The sequence below is a fragment of the Theobroma umbraticum genome, unplaced genomic scaffold, assembly GCF_002168275.2.
Source record: "Theobroma umbraticum cultivar Fairchild unplaced genomic scaffold, ASM216827v3 scaffold_55.0, whole genome shotgun sequence".
Classification (NCBI taxonomy): Eukaryota; Viridiplantae; Streptophyta; class Magnoliopsida; order Malvales; family Malvaceae; genus Theobroma; species Theobroma umbraticum.
Genome location: NW_018397270.1, coordinates 1,564,060 through 1,585,258, shown reverse-complemented (window position 1 = coordinate 1,585,258; position 21,199 = coordinate 1,564,060). Strand labels below are relative to the sequence as shown.

Genomic DNA, 21,199 nt, shown 5'->3' with positions numbered 1-21,199 from the left:
GTCTACAAAATGTGGCAAGCTACCATGAAAGATTACAAGATATGAGATCAACTTGGGTTGGTTTAAACCGGTGAGACAACTTCCTTCCTAGACGCTCAGTTCCTGCAAGACTTTCAGAGCATAGAGCAAGGTGCCTGCAAATCTTCTGATAAATAATCCTTTTAATTTCAACCTATATATTAACCAATCCAAGTGCTAATACTACAGCTGTTATATCCAAAGGTTCATACTAAAAGGATGGAATCAACAGTCAAAATACCACTCTTAGACATCTCCGAGCCTGTTAACTGGACAGAGCTATCGAGAATATTAAAAGGATGTGGCCAAAATAGGGTTGCTCGAATCATTCAGAAATTTCAAAGCTCAGAACAGGTTGCATGTATGCAAAGCTTCAGATGATTAGAGAGGACTTAATCAAACTGAAGGAGCACCAAGCCGCTTGAAAGCAGATGTCAAAAGGACAAGAATATAACCAGGCAAAATAATATGGTTTCAACTGGAGACAGCAGCCCTTTTGTTTCAATGCTATCAAGGCAACACTTACAAGTTTCAAAATGTTCAGAGCTCCCACCTACTGCAAGAAGTCTTGAAGATGGCTAGATGGCTGCAACCAATTTGACTCACCTTGAATGGCCCTAGTCCTCAGTTATGTTGTTTGTTTTTTCATTTCATTTCTAGACATTTTGGTGTGTGTGTGAAATGAAAAAAAGAATTCAATATTTATTCTCTCCACCTACTCTAACCACAATGAAACATGAATGCAAAAGCATGTTGCCCACAGTAAAACATGAAACAAAAAGCATGCTGCCCGCAATAAAACATAAATCCAAAAGCATGTTGCCCCCCAGTGTCGTACAAAACTTCTCACTCCAGAAAGCAAATTGTCACTGGACTCATAAGAAGTCAATTACACAAAATACTTATTATATTCAAACCAAGTACATCAATAGGAGGGACAGATGGCATTGACCGTCTAGCCCTAATTTACCAAGGTCTTCAGAAGGCCTGGGGTCTGTTCAAGGGTGACAACAGAGACCCCATGCAGAATGTCAATTTAAATTCAATTGCATGAATTTCACATCAAAATACAATTCCTTATGAACTCATCTAAATGAGATAAGATGGGCACTCTCCTCTTACTTTGATCCTATTAAATTTCTCAACATTTCAACTCAAGCCAAAATGGCCATCATGATGAGCCACTAACATTTTCCGCTATCCTAACCACCTGGTCAGCCTCAAAATTTACATTCTGCAGATGACACATATAAAAAGTGAAAATGCTTAAGAAATCTATTACAGAAAATCATAGAATGCTCAAGGAAAAAGAATATTTCTAATAAGGAAAACCATCGCTAGGTTCACTCACCTCCCCATTCTTGCTTAAGGAAGAACTGTGACCAGTCTGAGGTGCTGCCTTAGAGAGGTCCCTTAGAGTTCCCTAAGGTTCATAGGTTTACAGAACCACAAAAGTTTTAAAGGGGGAAAAACAAAAGAAAAGAAATGAACAAACATTTACAATAAGCCCATAAAAGAGTTTGAAACAGAGATGTAATAGTGCAATATACGAACTTAATTGACACAAACGAAACCCAAACGAAATCTATGAAAACAGAGATTTTGACATAAGGCATAGAAAATTCCCCTTATTTCTATTCACATGCACAAAGCGGGTCAAGGTGAACAGTTATGCATTCGCTCTGAAGGGCATGAAAATATCAGATTGTTTCAAGATCACACAGCATAGAGAAAGCATCATGCTTTTCAAAAAAAACGAGACAGTATCACAGGCACTATCAGTGATGAGATTCACAAAGGAATAAGAACCCAGGAATAAATCTTTCTTGACAATTCGAATAATTTATCTTCACTTCACAAACAATAATTTTACCAGCTCAGCCTACCCCCACCACAATATCATGCACAACCAATGAATTCACCAAGTAAAACCGTAAGAGATATGGCTCCAGGAATTGCTCCTAGACATAATCAAAAAGCGTCCTACTTTCCTTATGGATAACCACAGGAGTGCTGCCAAAAATATATAGCATTGGTTCCTGCCTTAATCATGATCTATAAACCTGAAATCCTCATAGCTCAAGGGTTTTATGCTCTACTTTCAAAAACGTTAGATATTCATTTTGGCATTTAATTTACTGAAACTTTCCAAAGCTACTTTTAGATGAGTCCTTGCCTCTAGCTATCTCATTGAAGCAAAAGAAAATAGCAGGTCTAGGCACACTACAAACAAATTGGAGGCATCTGCTACACTATGATTTCTGGCTAACAAAAAATCCTTATATGCATTGCAACAATGATCACTATCATATTACTAAACATGCAAAATTTCCCATCCAGCTGTAACAATCTAAAGGTGTCAAATCATTCCATTTATATACCTTTCTAGTAGACTCTTGATATGGAACTATACTTAAAATAACAAATTCTAAACAATGGGTAAAACCACAATATAAATACAACCAAGCATTCACCTTATTAGCCCACATAAGTCCACAAGCATTGCAAAGGGTCCTTGGCCCTTCAGGTCCACGTCGCATCATTGGTGTAGATTTCTCACTGATGCCACAATGTCGACAACTATCAAATGCACAAGGGCATTATAAACAGAAATTTCATAGTTGAGCAGGGTAAGGAAATGTAAAAAACTAAGAAATTATAATACTACAACATGGATTGCATTGCAGCACATGCATATATAGATGTAGAACACCATGCAGAAGCTAATTTGGAACCTTATCCCATTCCATTAACACTTTTTAAGCTTATTTAACAGAAAATAGAAAAAGGCAGTGTAGGTATTTTGGCCATTATTGAATGGTGATTACCAATCACTTGGGACCAATTCTTTGCCGAGAGGATATTGGTCAAATTTCCGATTACTGTGTGGAGCTAACATTTGAGTATAGTTCTCAACTGAACCCTTACAAGTTTAAGGCTTTCTCCTTCTCCCTTTTCCTCATTCCCAAATATTCTCAATTCTCTTTTCCATGATTAGCTTTTCTGTGTATCAGAATATGATCTACTTGTTCATTAATTTTACCATTAAAAGTATCCATTGTTAGGTAAAATTAATTATGTTGACTTACACAATCTCTTGGTTTTGTGATCCATTACCATCTGCACCCCAGCTCTGGTTTGAGCCCCAGCTTGAGGCGGCTGATACAGAATCATCAGTATTAGGCTTCGAAGATGTAAACTGACCTTTATTTCTTTGCATCCTGCAAAGGAAAAAACAAACATAATCAATAGCAAAGCCAGGAACATGTCAATAGGATAAAAGAATTCCATTAATCAGACTGGCCCCATACCACAAAGAAACAAAACAAACATAAGTCAAATGAAGGTGACAAACTGATCGATTATACAAAGTGTAACTTCAAGACAATTGAGACCTTTTAACATGTGCACAAGCTTCAGTTAAGCATATATCATTAACATGAAATTGACCACTATTATACAATGCCTTCCACATTCTGCAGAATACACCGTTTGACTAAAAAATTGAAGTTCTAATTTGCAGATTAAATTTGTTAGTTTGACCCGTTTCATGACCAAAAATGGCTTCAGTAGTTACAAGAACAGTTGTTGATGTTGTAATAAGAAAAAGTGCAACACCCTGGCTCACCATCAACAGGATGTCATGAATTTCACCATGGAAGTCTATAGATAAATCCTTCAACCATATAGATGCCTTATGTGCATCTGAAGTTGGTAGTATATATATTCATTTGGGGGATGTCTCTCAAGCTCATTCAAGAGGCATTTTGCTGCACCAAGAATCAATTAAGATATCTAAGCAAAAGGTTCATAATGTTCATAATTCAGCAACAAACAGCTTTCCAATTCTTTAGTGAGCCCCAAACAAGGCTTTATTAGTAGATTTCCTAAATTACTCAAGATTATCTTCTCAAAATCTCAAAAGTTGTGCAAACTTTGCAATAGTATATCGAGGCTTCACTTTGCTAGAGAAACCTTTTTCTACCAACTAGATTATTTTTCCAGGTTTCATCAACTGTGTCCATATTGCCCGACAATATTCCATTTTTATATTAAAAAAAAATTTAAAATTAAAGCATAAACTTAATATTTTAAGATCATAACTCTTATCAAAAGGTAATGTCAAAGAGTGCAACATGCTACCAACTATATACTATGGCCAAGCCATCAACATTGGCATCTCTTCCATCAACAAACTGACACTAAGAGCTCTTTTTGATGGTCTAAACCATAGTTGCCAGTACCACTCCCTGCTGTAACTGCATCCGTATCCCTAATCTGGATCCTTAAAATTGGGGATACAGATTTTCAAAACAAAATGAAACTCAACATCAAAGCAAAAAGGGAAGAAAAGGGGAGATGGTTAAAGAGATAACAAGAGGAAGCACAAATTCCAGAATTTCAAAAAGAAAGAGAAGACGAGAGGAAGAGAGAGGCAGAAAGATGGAGGAGCACAAAGAGAGGGCAGTAAAAAATATTTAAAATTAGAGATGAGAAATAAAAAAAGGAAAGAGAGAGAGCTGGGGATTTTTCAAGGCTTTTGGGCCACCTAAGGCTGATTAGATTTTCAATGTTATCATGCTTTTAAACCTAATACCCATTTTTAAAACATAAAAAGCCCATTTATGTTTTATTAATTAATATTTAAGAAGCCTATTTACAAGTTTAGAGAAAAAAAAAGCCCATTACATTTTCTTTAGAAATAATCACTTATATACTTCAACATCTTTATTAAATTAAAATGAATACTTATCATCAACCAAATCAGACTATATGTGACTCACTTGAGAACAATTTTACAATGCACCACGACCCGAAATAATTTACCAACTAAACCTACCCTTCTCACACCACAAATTAGCTAAATATATATTCCATTTCCGTTCACATACCAAGAACAAAGACATATCATGTTCCTAGTAATTATGGACTCTAAAAATCCATAACTCTTTCTGATAGTCAAAGTAAATTTCTTACTATCAGGAATAATTCAGATTAATTATAATAAGCAAATTAAATGGCAAATGAGTGCCACGTGCTAACCAATAGTATAGACACTTTGACACCAAGACCAATGTCAAGTAGTAAGAATCCACCAATTGAAACCTTGCAGCATAAGTGCCAAGTAGCTAAATATTATTCTCTTGGTAGGCTGATCTCTATAGGTTATAAATAACCTTAATTAGTTTGGCTCAGAGTTACCAAGAACGTGGTACAGCTTAGTTTGGGATTCGAGAATGGCAACAGAGTATACCATTTAGCAAATTTGTGGTATGAGGGAGGTAAGTTTAGTTGGTATGCCATTTCAAGTCATCTTACACTATAAAATAGTTCTCAAGTTGCCTAGAGTTAGATTTGGTTGATTAAAAGTGATTATAAATAGTAATTTTAATATAACAAAGATGTTGGTCTACAAAAGTGACTTTTCCTGTAATTTCTTTTTCTCTTATATGGTAAGTGAGCATTTATAATAAATTTATACAGGTGGAACCAAAGAAGAAAGAAGTAGTGGAGACCTGGCCGAGGTTGACTTCGGTGACAGAAATAAATAGTTTCTTGCTTTAATGAAAACTCTCATGCTAATCTACACAATTGCCCAATTATTAACCTTTCTTTATTTTTCCCAAGCCTTCTTTTTTTTCTTCATTCTTCCAGATACTTCTATTCCTCTTCTTCATTCTTCCCAAACCCTATTTCTTCTTCTTCATTCAGCTACGGTTTTAACTTAATTTCTTCATCTCCAAAAACTCAATCAAGGTAAAAAAAACATTAATTTAACAATGTTGAGTTCATGGGTTGTACTTTTACAACTAATTTTGATTCCAACCCTTCTTTCTTCTCCTTCATTCAGCTAGGGAATTCACTCAATTTCTTTATCTCCAAAGCTCACCAAGGTAACAAACATTAGTTTTAGGATATTGAGTTCATGGGTTGTCATCCTAGAGCTGATTTTTATGTTGTTTTAATGTTAGTATGAAATTTTAGTTAAGCTTTGCCTTATATTTTCAATAAATGGGAACATTACTATCTTTCTCTTTTGAATGTACTTTACTTCCACTTGTTCTCTCTTTAATCTTCTCCCCTTTTCTTCCCTTTTGTTTTGAAGTTTGATGTTAGTTCGATCAAATCACATACTAAGGAATCTCGGACTGCAAAAGTACTGCTATTTGGACTGCATGATCCAATCCATGATTCCAAAAGCAACGGTCTTGGTAACTATTGATCGATTAATAGTATACATAGACAAAATTAGTCCATTTCCAACACACTAGTTTTAGCTACCCACTTGTCTAGCCACTCAAAAAATTCCCTTCCATTAATCGTTGCCTCTATCATTCTCATATTTTAGACTATTAAAGAAAAGTTTAAGCAAATATTAAGCTAGTCAGATTTTGGACGGTGCACTTGATCTCTTTACTTCATGAGCAAAGTTACGAAGGTCATTGTTGAGTCCTGAGAAAAGATCTATGTAGCCTTGCATGCACCTGAGATATTATCTAAAGGAACAAAATTGGTTTTAGAGATAGTGGACATATCATGCCTCAACTTTAAAGATAAGTCTTCTACTAAATATTATAATTATTCTACTTAGCTTAATTATATAATTAGTACTACATGATTGATGGACTGTATGTGCTATTGAAGACTTATCTTTCAGGTTGAGCCATGGTGGAAAAACTATCTTTAAAATTGATACCACCCCCTCTAGGTAATGTCTCAAGTATAAGCAAGGCTCAATGGCATCCTCAATTCAACAACTAATCGTTGCCATAATCTTGCACATGAACTTTAGGGACTGAGCTAGTGGTCCAAGATCTCACTAACTAAGCGTTATAATTATAGTACAGCATATGATAAGATTTTATGCCTAATTTGAATAAAAGGCGCTAAGTTGGGTGATGCTCTCATTTTTTAACCGAGCCATTCTGAGGCTATTATAGCCCAATAAACATGAGAAAAGCTGTCACTTAGTTGCCAATTTAGTTGATAATTGTTTGCCAAGTGCCATTTGGCGGCTACATAAGTTGCTAGTTGCTACTAATTGACATAGTTTGATGCAAGGTTTAGGTGGAAAAGTATTATGCAAGCCACCCATTAACAAGTTGCACTCTATCTTTCCATATTATATACATTTAGTTATTAATTTATTAAACAGTTTGACTTACCACTCGATCCCCATATAATTCAAATTAATGAGCTGGTGAACAAAAATGAAATGCACAAGGATCAGCGTTTTGTGGACTTGAACTGCCACTTAATTACATAAGATAGAATTCACAAGAGCCTAGTGACATAAATTTCTTAACCACTCTCCCTATGTTGAAAATATTATGGTGAAAACACTGCACACTAAAATAACATGAGTTTGAGATTTATACTTTAGATGAGCTTCAAAGCCAAAATCTATTGGCATCTAAGTTGTAGACAAACTTGATGAAACTCATCTATACAAGTGTAATGGTGGGGCAGACCTTATTAAAAACTTGGGAAAAATTTCCTTACAGCACTCATGAAATCTCAAAGCAGTGCAAGGCCTTATTACACATACAGATGCTCTTTGAGTGAGGAGCACATAATTATATTCATAAAACAAATAGTAAGAAATGAAACTAAAAGAGGTAATTAAAAAATTGGAATGCCTAAAACATTTTATTGTAGTCTTTCAAGTCTACAATAACTCCTATAGTTACAAGCTAAATGACCCTATTCTCTCAAATGGAAACCTAATGCATGCAGAATAACTATTGAAAAAAGAAAAAAGGGAAAAAGCAGATGTCTATCTAAGGAAACCGCAATCTGATTATTCATGTCAAATTACTTGAATAGGAACAGAAATTAGATTGGCTTTATAAATGTCAAAGTCCAACATGCAATATGTTCAATTTCCACTGAATTAATGTCTACAAATTACTACTCCCCATTTTCACCCTTTAGATGAGGCAAGATATATATATATATATATATAACCATAAATTAGTTTACATAAAAAAAAATGTCAAATAAGTTCAAGGTAGATCATACCTTAGTGCTACCTCTTTACGGACAGTATAGCGAATTTTCTTGTCAAAATTCCGCTCTTTTCGCTTTTCACGAAATCTAAGCAGTGAGGCCAATCTCTGTGGGACACTAAACCGTTGTGGAGTACCAGGTAATCCCTGGTTTAATGATTACTTAGTAAAATATAGGAAAAGACCAAAAAACGTTATTAATCAAGAACCAATTTGATCAACCATCCATACCCTATTATTCTGAGTAGTTATAGGGATAGCAGGCATGATTGGTGGTACCTCGCGCCCCCCCAATAATAAGAGCACGGCTTGAACCTGTGGAAGATAGCCATGAAGGATCATAACTGTTCTCTATCATGAAAGCCATTAAGAAAAACGAAACCTTGAAAGCCATTATGAAAAAGACATCTTGAGTTGATTTGTTAAAGAGAAGAAAAAAATATAAGCATCTTTTGCATGTCCGTGAAGTTGATATACAGCTTTCAAACAAGAAACAATTTTCAGGAGAAATCACATATACCAACTGTAACTGAGTAATGAATCTAAGTTGAACAAACATGTTCCACATAGCATAATTACTAATGGAACTACTACAAGCAAGAACCCACTTATAGACAACTATTTTGGTCACATTCTAATTAGAATTAAGGTTGGGATAGTACAGTACATATCAATATAGAATATTGACCACTGTTAATGTCTAAAAAGGGGGCAAATCCTTCCCAATAGATGCTTTTTTGGTAAACCAGCAACTGAGTCAGTTCATCGTGTTTTGGTGAGACTCTCTTGGGCAACATAGTTATGATCCTTAGCTTATGCAATGTTCGGTGTCTCCTGGCTTGTTGTAAGATCAGTTGATTAGCAGCTATGAACTTGAAAGGGTGCATAAGCTTGTACAATTATGATCAAAGGAATAAATTTGATCCTTTTTTGGGTTGGGGTGGGGGCTCTTTTGGAGGGCGAAAAGTAAGAAATTTGAGGGGTAAGAATTACCCTTGGCAAAGTCTTGGTTGCATAGTTTCAAATCCTTCTTTAATTTAGCAACTCTTGATTCCTTTTATTGGTACTGATTCTTCACCATCAAAATTTTTGGAAAAAAATATAACCAAGCCTTATTGTGGTTCCCCACAAAAAGAAGCATAGAAACTAGTTTTAATAGACATATTCAAGAAGTTCAAAGGAAACTTCAACGACATATAGTTATGGTTTCGTCAAACTAATCTAAGATCTTCTGGTTTTCTAAGTAGCTAAACAGTTAACTGATTGATCATAATTGTGATCCCCGTTGGAAAGACCTATTTGAATCCACAACAGCAAATACAAATGAAACAGATTCTTTTAATCATTAAAGTTAGTTAACCTGTTTGTGCACTATCTCACTATTGGCATCTAGTTGTAAAGATTCTACCTTGGATTTATAGCAATCTAGTATTGCAGAATGAAATCAAAAGATTCTACTAAGTAAAATTAACTATAGGCAGGTACTAAGTCATCAAGACTAAATTTTTGGCATATTGACTTCTGTGTAATAACTTTAAGAATGTACCTAGAATAACATCTCTCACTTATAAAAAAACAACTTGCAACTGATGCAAATCACTGCATCTAGGCCTCCATTTCACATACCTTGGGTTTTGGATGTGCTACCGATTTCTTACACCTTCTAGCTTTGATAATTTTTCATTAATTTCTCTCCTACAAGACTTCGTAAATTTACCAACAGCTGAAATTTTTTGCTCTGACGGTGATGTACTTGTGAAGTAGCATATGTAGCCACTTATCACATTTCAAGGTTGTCCTAACCATCTCTTGTCTTTACCTTCCATTTCTTCTTCCTCCCCTCATTTTTCCTTCATTTTCTTGAATTTACATGGACTTACTTAATATCTACCTTTCTAAATAGAATAGATCAAATATGAGTCAGCAATATCTCATCACCTCACATCTTATTTTGTCCTGTCTGCTCATCCCATTTCACCTAGTATGCCAAATGAAATCATAAGGCAATGCACATCCTCAGTTAAATTTGGGAAACCTGTTCCTTTAACATGGATTGTCATACCATCAAACCATCTTGATTGCTTGCAAATTTGAGGCCAATTGATCACATGATCCCAAAATCCAACCTAGTCAGGAAACAAAACCCTCATTTGATGCATATTTGGGAATCTAAGATAGTTCCATGTCACCATTCATCTTACGGTGAATAAAGAAAAAAAAAATGAAAGGGAAGGAAGGAAAAGACATGAAAGAAATGGAAACTCTCTTCCCATCTACCCTTTTGATTACATTTATATGAAAAAAAGGGGAAACTAAAATTAGACGATAACAATACCATTTTCATATTCCATAGCTGCAAACTAAGCTTAAAAAAAATATACACTTTCTTCCTTAGTCTTCGTAACAGATTATCTTAAAAACAAACAAGCAAAGAACAGCCTCCACCATTCCTTCTACTCCCCTCCAGCCAATTGGAATGATAAGGTTTAACACTTATATGTTCATAATAACATTGAAGTAATTTAAACATTAAACACATATAGCAATATTAATATTTCTAAGTTCAAATCACACCTAACCGATGCACATAGACAAGTATATTTGAATTTGGCCGGAAAACCATACCACACAGGCAGGGGCAACAATAACAACAAGAACACCACGAACAAGTAATGAAAAAGAAGTGGGACACAGACCTTTTCGGGTGGAACGGAGTCGTATACATAAACTTGACCCTGGAAAGACAGAGTAAGCTGGTCACCATTATCGGGGCCCTGGTTATCAGAAAGAACCCCGGGGTGATCAGAGGGCAAATCCCCTGCTTCTACTCCCTCAGCTTCTCCACCACCAACATTATCATCAACATCATGCTGATGATGATGAGCGTGATGAACATCATCATCGTCAACCATCCCATTCCCATTCATGATATGATGATGATGTGCATAATGTACATGATGATGCATTGGCTGTTGCACATCATTACCCATATGCATCCTGCCATTCTTCCCATGTATCCCATCCATCTTATCTGTACCTATATCTATACACTAGCCATAAAAAATTTTCAAACTCACAACTTTTCACTGCCAATCAATCTCTCAAATTTCCCAATTGCATTAAACCCAATTTCTTCTGTGACGAAAAATAAAGTTTAACCCTAACCCTAAATTCTGGCCGTTGTGTTGAAATCTGGGTTTTGAAAGAATCTAACGGCTGGGGGAAATGGAGAAGGAAATGAAGGCGCTTGTTTTCTAACTAGCAGCACTTTTGTTTTGGCGTTTGTTCAGTCCGTGTTTGGACGGAAGGAGACGAGGAGCCTGTGATCGGATGGCTTAGTTTGTTTTTTTTTTGGGTAAAAAATTGTTTGCTGACTCACTTAACAAAGCATATACTTATGCAAAACTATTGGAAGGTGGCAATTACAGGGGTTGGAGTCTTCTTTAATAATATTATTTCGGATTAAAGGGTTAAAAGTTCGGATTATTTTTATCTTCAAATTGGGAAAAAAGCTCATGCCCTGCAGGGTTTGTAAAATTTTTTTAATAAATGATAGATTCTTTCAACAATTATGAATATGGGACATAATTCCATATTGACCAAAAAAAGAGAGAAAAAAAGTCATTTAAATAAGGAATATAAATCTATTGTGGTTGGACTTTAGTAGGTAATAGATCATAGTTGAGATTGTTAAACTTGGGTGGACTTGAAAATAATTAAAATTAATATTTAATTACATGGTAATTAAAAATTATAATTTTTTAAAAATATAAATAAATTTTTTAATAAATAATTATAACTATTGAAAATAAACAGATAACTGTAATTATTGAAACATGCAAAAAAGTTATGTCTATTTTAAAAAAATTTATTTAAAATTAATTATGTATAACCAATAGAGACATAAATGTTAGAAACAAACAGAATTGTGTCCGTTGGAAAAACTATCTCTACTACATCATTTTCGGAAGGGAAAAAACACATAGAACAATAAAAAAGAAATTCTCTTCTTTTTTTTTGTTTTTTTTAGTTTCTTCCATATTGGCTTCTATATGATTTTACTACAAAATATCATATAGAATTCCAAATAGTCTTATCTTATATCAACGAATGCTCGATGGATTGACTTTGATAGTGCAGAATGTAGTCAATCACTAGGTTTCATTGTATCCCAAGGTTTATCGCTGTAACTTTTTTGCACACAATCAGTGAAGGCAAATAAAACCTTAAAGATAATGACACTAATATACACCTTGAATCCCTTTTGGTATTTTTCTAGTTTAAAGTTCCATCAATCTTAAGGTTTTATTTCGCTTCAACAATGGTTACCGCAAACGAAACACTAAGAGAATTGGCTTCTAACTTTGTGAAATTGTATCGGTTTGATGGTGGCAACTTTCTAAGATAGCAAAAGAAAATGCATTTCCTATTGTCAACATTGAAGTTTGTCTATGTCTTGACTACACCTAGACCAGATGAGGGCGAAGATAAAGCTATTGTTGCAACCAGAAAGAAATAGAAAATGGGATAATGTTGATTATGTGTGAAAAGGTCATATCTTGAATGGTTTGGTTAAAGGCTTATTTGACACATACTAGAATGAGGCTACTGCAAAAGAATTATAAGATAATTTGAAAGCTAGGTACATGATAGAAAATGTAACAAGTAAGAAATTTTCTTGTTAGTCGCTTTAATAATTATCAAATGGTCGATGGACGTTCTGTTATAGAACAGTTGTGAGAAATTGAAAGAATGCTTAATCGGTTTAAATAATATAAAATGAAAATAGATGAAACTATAGTTGTATCCTCTATTATAGACAAACTTCCTTCATCATAGAAAGACTTTAAAGGAAGTTTGAAACACAAAAAAGAAGAAATAACTCTTGAGGCTTTGGCAAATCATCTTCGAATTGAAGAGGAATACAAGAAACAACAGCAAGTTGCTATTTCTGGCAAGTTGTGGAGGAAAGACATATCACTAAACCAGCCAAAAAAAAGTTCAAACAGATTGCTAATGATCTGAAATTCAAAAGAAAGAACAAAAGCACATGCTTCCATTGTGAAAAATAAGGACATTTCAAAAAGAAATGTCGATTATTGAAGAAGAAAATTACTTTTTCAAATGGTGCTGCTTCTGAAAATTTTGTAGTTATGATTTTTGAAATCAATGTGGTTGAAGAAAATGATGATTGGTGATTTGATTCAGGAGCAATAAAACATGTGTACAATGACAAGAATCTGTTCAAGAATTTCACTTCAAGTGACCATGGAAATTTCCTATACATGGAAAATTCTTCTACAACAACCATTAAGGTAAAGGGATTGTTGAACTTGAGTTCACTTATGAAAAAACTCTAACTTTGAAAGAGGTTTACTATGTTCCAGAATTTAGGAAAAATTTAGTGTTTAGAAATCTATTGAATAAGTTTGGTTTCAAACTTATATTTGAGGTAGATAAATTCATTCTATCTAATGGGGAATATTTGTGGAGAAAGGTAATATGTGTGAGGGTATGTTCCAACTAAATATTATTAATCATAATAAGAATAAGACTATTGTTTCTGCTTATATAATTGAATCTTTTTATTTATGGCATTATAGATTAAGACTTTTAAATTATAGAATATTGGATGATATGTATAAAATGGACTTAATTCCATAATTTAATTAAAAAATTGATAAATGCAATACTTACATGCTAACCAAAATAACTAGAAATCATTTTCCTAAAGTCAAAAGAAATGCTAAATTACTTGAACTAATACATAGTGATATATGTGATATGCATAGTACACCTACATTACCTGGAAAGAAATATTGTCACAGTCATTGATAATTTCTCTAGATGTTGTTATGTATATTGTTATATTCTAAAGATGAAGTGCTTGATAAATTTAAAGTTTATAAAACAGAAATAGAATTACAATGTGAATCTTTTATCAAATGCTTAAGATCTGATAGAGGTAGAAAATATTATAGTCCATGTTATTTTGCCTCCACCAGATAATCCATCATATTGCAACACCTTATACACCATAACATAGTGGTGTGGCAAAAAGGAAAAATAAGGACTTGATCAAAATGTTAAATGCTATAATGTCATACTCAGGTATTGAAAAAGTTTTTAGAGAGAAGCTTTATTAACAGCTTGTCACATATTAAATATAGTTCTTAAAAAGAAAACTAAAATAAGCCCATATGAGCAATGGAAGAAAAAGAGACCAAACCTTAGCTATTTGAAGGTTTGTGGTTGTAGAGCTATAGTTAAAGTTCCTAAACCTAAAAGAAAGAAATTAGGTGAAAGAGGAATATAATACATATTCATAGGATATGCACAACATAGTAAAGCATATAGGTCATAGTAATTGAATCAAATGATTCAATTCCGGTCAACATTGTTATTGAATCAGGAGATGCAATATTTGATGAAAATAGATTCAAATTTGTTTCAACAAAACTACAACCACTATCAGTTCAATCAAATGTCTTTCCATTGGAACAAGATGCAAATAATGATGAATCTAATCCAGAATAAGGAAAAGTAAAAGGGTTAGAAAGCTAAAAGATTTTGATACAAACTTTTATATATTTTTTATGGAAAGAATAGGAGAAACTATTGACAATAAAATTCTTTATTGTTTTAATTTAGAATCGAAACTTATTACATATGACGAGGCAATGAAGTCTTATGATTTGGCATTTTGGAATGAAGTAATTAATGATGAGATGGACTTAATAATGGGAAACAATACTTGGATTTTGGTTGATCTTACACTAGGTTCAAAACCAATAGGTTGTAAATGGATTTTCAAAAATAAAATGAAGATGGATGGAACCGTAGATAATTTTAAAGTAAGATTAGTAGCTAAACATTATATGCAAAATAAGAAATTGACTACTTTGATATTTATGCTTCAATAGCCAGAATTGCTATAATTAGACTTCTAATTTCCCTTGCATCAATTTATAAGTTCGTAATTCACCAAATGGATGTCAAGATAGCATTTTTAAATGGTGAGTTAGAAGAAGAAGTCTATATGAAACAATTTGAAGGGTTTATTGTTCCAAGACACGAGCATAAGGTTTGTAAGCTTATCAAGTCATTGTATGAGCTTAAACAAGCATTAAAACGATTGCATAAAAAATTTGATAAAGTTGTTTTAGCCAATGGCTACAATATAAATGAATCCGATAAATGCATATATAGCAAATTCAAAAATGGTAAAGGTGTTATAATTTGCTTGTACGTGGATGACATACTAATTTTTTGCACAGTTGAAGAAGTTAAGGAAACAAAGAAGTTTTTGTCAAATAAATTTGCAATGAAAGATACATGTGTAGCAAATGTCCTCTCAAGAACTAAAATATTCCTAGATGAAAATAGCATAACTTTGTCACAATCACATTACATTGAAAAGGTACTTAAAATGTTTGATCTTAGTGATTATATACCAGTATCTACAACCATGGATCCTCAAATTAAATTAGTACCTAATGTTGGTAGGGCTATTGATCAATTACAATGTGCAAGAGTGGTTGGTTGCTTAATGTATGCAATGATGAGTACAAGGCTAGATATAACATTTGTTATTGGAAAGTTAAGTAGATATATAAGTAATCCAAGTACTTTACATTGGCAATCCATAAATCGAGTCCTATGGTATTTAAAGAAAACAATCTACTATGGTTTATGCTATTCGTATTGGAAGGATATTAGAATGGTAGTTGGATTACAAGTTTAGCAGATCATGCTTCCACAAGCGGATGGATCTTGATGCTTGGTCGGGGTGCCATTTCTTGGGGTCCAATAAACAAACAAGTATATTAGATTCTACCATGGCAACTGAATTTATTGCATTGGCTACTGCCACCAAAGAAGTTGAATGGCTAAGAAATTTATTTTATATTATACCTTTGTAGCCAAAATTAGTTTTACCAATTTCTATCCGTTGTGATAGTAAAGGAACTTTAGCAGGAGCATATAGCCAAGTGTATAATACAAAGTCTAGACATATTGGATTAAGGCATAGCTATGTATGACAATTAATTTCTCATTGGGTGATCACTATAACTTTTGTAACGTCTAATGAAGACTTAGCGGATCCTTTAACAAAAAGTCTTGTTAGAGATCTTGTAAATAAAACTTTAAAAAGGATGGGACTCAAGCTCATTGTAATACCCTCAGATTTTGTTAATGTTAACAATGTACAATGTTGGAATAGCTTATGTGTTGATGTGACCTTGATGTGTATGTTTATGAATTCAAGAAATGCCTATGTCCATAGAGAAATGGTCATGAAATGTAAGAGTATGTAAAAGCCAAAATGATGTTGTGCATACACTTGGCACATGAATAATATAGTACATATGCTTGGCACAAAATTGAGTATGATATGTATGTAAATTATACTACGTTAATTGATATACTATGTGATATAGAGCATGAATGAGAGATTGGCGTGCATGATGGACTTGTGTGTTGATTTAAGTGAAATATGAATAATTAAAGGTTGTAGAGGAGATTTGTAATGAGTTTAGGCTTCAAAAGAACCAATATCTAAGAATTTGGACTTAAGGATTTGATCCTAGTGCATGTAGGATCGAATTTGCGAAGTAAAAATTAGGGGTAAATATCACTGGCCCAAGATTGAGTATAAAACCTTTGTAGTCAATCCTAGGGTAGAAAATGAGATTTGGGATAACCAATCTAGTCCAGGATTAAGCACAAGCTCCCATAGTCGATCTTGAGGTCCCAGATCAGCAAAAATTGAGCTTAAAAGCCCCAAAACCAAAAAATCTTTCATTTTCTCTTATTTTTTCATTCTCTCATCCAATTTTTCTTAAACTTCACCTGACTCAAAACCTTCACACTTTAATGCTAAATCATGGATTTTCAAAGCTAAAGGAAGGGGATTTTACCTCATAAATTTTTTTTGAGGATTCTTACTTTTTTTCTTTAAAACAAAACTTTAGCTTTCAAGAGTGAAATTTTGAAGCACTTGGAGTTGTTTAGAGTGAATAGGGAGCTGCGAAATGCTTTTAGAGGTAAGATTGAGCATTTTGATTGATTGATCTTTAATTTGAATGGTTGATAACTTAGATTCAAATCGATGTAACTTCAGTAGAAAAATTGCTTTCTTGAGTTGGTTGAATATTTAGGGTAAGTAATAGCATAATCCTACTTTTAAGGTATGGATTAGCTCATTTTTGAATAATTTAAGCTTATTTGTTGATATGCTAAGGATTTGACTATTTTTGGAAAAGGTGAAAATAATCTAAAAGCTAGGATTTGGTTATAAAATGAAAAGTTATGGCATAAATAATAATGTTCATATATTGCTGATGGTAGATGATTATGAAAATGAGAATCAGGCTCAAGTACCAAGTTGCATTAATTAAAGCTAAGGCATACGTGAGTTACAAGTACCAATGTTGACAAAGACACCCTTAACTTGTCAAGCTGAATGAGGAAACTTTTATGCATAGGAGCATAATGACTAGGGTGCATATATGCTTCATAAATGATAAAGCATAATGTATGCTATGTATGGGCAATAAGCATGCTTAAAGGTAGAATTCCTAGACTAGAAAATATGTGAGAATTATGTGATATGCCTAGAAGGATTATGCCTAGCCTAATGATGTTGATGTTGATATGAGCTAATGTAATGGAAATAATGACCCTATGTTGAATGTCTATATGGTCAACATGTCTAGAAATGTTATGTCTAAACTAGTTAATGTTTTAAGACTTACATGATATGCCTAGAAGGAATATACGTAAGCTAAGTGATTAATATGCTCATGAATATTTTCTGAATATGAGAATTGCGGCTTGATGACAAATAGTTGACTATGTATGATGACAAGCGTGATGATTAATGAGTTATGTGGAATAATATGTTCTGTCTGTGGATGGTTTCAAATGATGTTATGATGTTGATTATGCATGTTCTGTCCATGGAGGAATTCCAGATGATGGATATTATAAGGTTGAGTATGTCCATATCCTTGTGACTATGTATGTTCCGTTGACAGGGATGGTGGTAAGCAAGGTAGTGGTTTTGTCCTGCCTATGATTCCCACCTATTGTGTGATGATGAATATGTTCCTGCCTCAGGGACGGTGGTAAATAGTGATAGTGGTTGAAAATCTTGCTTGTGATTCCTGCTTATTGTGTACGATGCCATCCGTCGGAAGATTACTTCGAATGATGATTGTGATGCCACCTGTGGAGAATACTCCAGGTGATGTCATCCATTAAGATATTGCCTTAGACAAGCATTATGATGCCATCTATGAAGAGATTGCTTTGGATGATGACTTTGATATCTCGCCAGTTGCTTTGGTATTGGGTGCGATTTACTTTTCCGTCGACTGGCCACAGTGCGTGATTTGTTAATGTCAGGGGAGGACCACTCTATGATATGCTATGATGATTAAATAGTGGCATGCCTTAGGTTTTGAAATGTGAAATATGTTATATGATGTCATGATATGATGATTAATGTAAAGGCTTGAGGTAAGAGCCATATGTAATTGATTTGTGATTATGATATCTTGCATGCTTGAGGAGCTATAATTTAGCATCAAGGTGAGCACTTTAAGGTGTGTATGTTGAACCACGTATGTAGACGACCATATGGTGGGCTAGTTCATACGATAAATTAAACTATTAAAAGGTTGTGTTGATAACAATATTGAATGAGTAAGGTGACGATGATTATAGCAACTTATGTTCGACAGGTGATGATTGACTTGTTTTACATGTATATGTATTATGATGTATAAGATGCATTCATGATAAAGGACATATGTAGCAACTATCCTTACATATTTACAACTATTTGATGCTCCCATGCACTGAGTACTAGTGTGACTCACCCATTTTAGTTGTATTATGTAGATAAATAAACAAGAAGGATTGGTTGCTAGCATTCTCATTTAGATAGACACATGATTTTGACAAGGTGTATGTTATTCGTTGACAATGAATCTTCGCTGTGTCACAGTTTGAGTCATAGTTATATACATTTCTGCAATGTAGACAAAATATGTCCTAAAGGAAATATGATGGCATGAAGTGCCTTTATGTTATGTAATGAGATGTTTAATGACTTGGTAAATTAGCCAATGTATGGCTATGTGTATGTTGTGTTTAAGTCTTGAACATTATTACGAGCCGTGGGGCTAATGTTGAATGCTAAGAGGTTTAACTTTAATGACATGACGTTGGCCATAAGGCCTTATGATTATGATTTATGTGTTTATCAGGACTTAGCAATGAATGTTTTCTTGCGTCTCATAGGCTTGCTTGCCAGGCTCATGCTTGCTTGTCACAAACCCATGAATTTGGGTCGTGACAGACTTGGTATCAGAATGAACTTAGGTTATATAGAGTCCTAGGTCAATCTATGTTAGTCAATGGAGTAAATAAGGACGAATGTAGAGTCTTGTTTATACTTTATGATTGTAGCACAATTCATGAGCTAGAGGCTATATGACTCCCAAAGTCAGTAATAAGGTCACCCATGATTTTGAGATATGAATATTGAATATGATTTTGCTTTGTCTAGGTAAAAATGCCACTTAAGATGAGAGCTACCTCAAGGGTTACAGCAAAACATGATGATCTCGATGACTACGATTAGGCCATAGACATCCTCATTAAGGAGCCATGGAAGAGCTAGAGCCATGAGATACACTCGAAATGTTGAGCCCAACTATGAACCTACTAGTGATGATTATGAGGAAGCTAGATATGATCACTTGATGGGAAGAATTGTCACTCTAGAAGATTTTGCACGAGGTTGTAAAGTTTGGTACATGAGTTTGCTAAGTTCTGTAGTAGGAACAAAGCATAGTTAGAGGAATGGATAGATTCTAGTTTAGAGGACTCGAACTATGTGCCAGTAACAGAACATGGTAGTGGGGCAATTATGGTAACGTTTGATGATTTTATGAAACTTAAACCCTCTATGTTTATCGACTTAGATGCCAAAAAGGTTCTTTATAGATTCTTAGAGGACGTGGAATGTATATGCATAGAGTTGGGATGTTCCAGCTAGAGATCTGTTGAATTAGTGGGCTTTCGATTGAAAAACGTAGCTTAAATATGGTTAGTAACTCTTAAGAAAGGGAGAACACCTCCACTGACATGGGATGAATTTGTCCAAGCATTTTTGGACCATTTCCTACTTGACAGCGTGAGAAAAGCTAAGGCATAGGAATTTAAAATGTTATTTTAGACCCTAGAGATGTCGATGATGGAGTATGACATCCGATTCATACAGTTGTCTTGTTATGCACAATACTTGGTCTTGACAAAAGAAAAGAGGATCAAGAGGCTTGTGAGAGGCTTGATAAAGCCATTATTCAAAGTTATTGTCGCTAAGAGGTTTGCTACCTACTCTGTAGTGGTTCATGCGGCTAGATTGATTGAGAGTTATAGAATAGGGACTATGATGGAAAGGAATAGAGCTCGAAAAGCTACAATGGATAGTCGACGAGGCCAAAGGGATTCTAGTGAGACACAAAGTCCAATTTCTATGGGTCGTTGGGTTCAAGAGGGAACTACTTCGATGCTCAGACCACTACAAAATAGTGATTCTTTTAGCCTTCTTGGAAGGCGAGAGCTATTCAGTGGTGTATCGAATCTAGTGCTAGTATGAGCCCTGTAAGCCAATCTTTGATTGTATGGGAATTACGCTTTGAGGTATTCATGTATGACATTTTATTAATTTATAATAATTATGAGGTGGTTCTTTATCCATAAGTTTGTGATTTAATTACTTTTTACACTTAAGGAGATAAAGCCCATGGAACTATATATGCCTTGCAAAGGAATTGAATTAGGATACAATTATGAGATCCTTATGCATCAAAGCATTGTTCCTAAAAGTTCCTGATCATTGTATTATTGAGATGGGGCATCAATAGTGCCCAAAGATTAGCATATGCTATGTTCCTTACTGGTGAAGAAAGCAACCGGTTGTTGATTTTGCATACGCAAGTATACGTATCGAATAAGTAATATAGTGATGGAGTAGAGTATCATTCCCATGGAGATTTATTTCTAAAGTTTTATGTAACACCTCGTATTCTCGAATAAGAGTTAATAAGACCCAATTGATAAGACAAAGGGTTAATTGATGAAAATCTAAGTGCCAA

The 21,199-nt window shown here is 34.1% G+C and overlaps 1 protein-coding gene across 1 annotated transcript; it reads right to left on the bottom strand.

The window, feature by feature from the left end:
- Nucleotides 1-907: 907 nt before the first annotated feature.
- On the bottom strand, nt 908-11,422 carry LOC110426382 (GATA transcription factor 28). The gene is made up of 7 exons (XM_021441599.1): nt 10,724-11,422; nt 8,259-8,342; nt 8,041-8,174; nt 3,108-3,239; nt 2,493-2,598; nt 1,370-1,441; nt 908-1,252 (listed from the first exon to the last, which is right to left on the bottom strand). Exons 1-7 carry the CDS (start codon nt 11,051-11,053, stop codon nt 1,190-1,192), a joined length of 921 nt encoding a protein of 306 aa, XP_021297274.1. The 5' UTR covers nt 11,054-11,422; the 3' UTR covers nt 908-1,189.
- Nucleotides 11,423-21,199: the final 9,777 nt, after the last annotated feature.

What these genes read in the sequence shown, in the direction of transcription:
- LOC110426382 (XM_021441599.1), bottom strand. Translation starts at nt 11,053, where the DNA reads ATGGATGGGATACATGGGAAGAATGGCAGGATGCATATGGGTAATGAT. An exon ending in GACTTATGTGGGCTAATAAG is followed by an intron (nt 1,442 to 2,492) that starts GTGAATGCTTGG and finishes TATGAACCTTAG; the next exon opens with GGAACTCTAAGGGACCTCTC. An exon ending in CCTTAAGCAAGAATGGGGAG is followed by an intron (nt 1,253 to 1,369) that starts GTGAGTGAACCT and finishes TGTCATCTGCAG; the next exon opens with AATGTAAATTTTGAGGCTGA.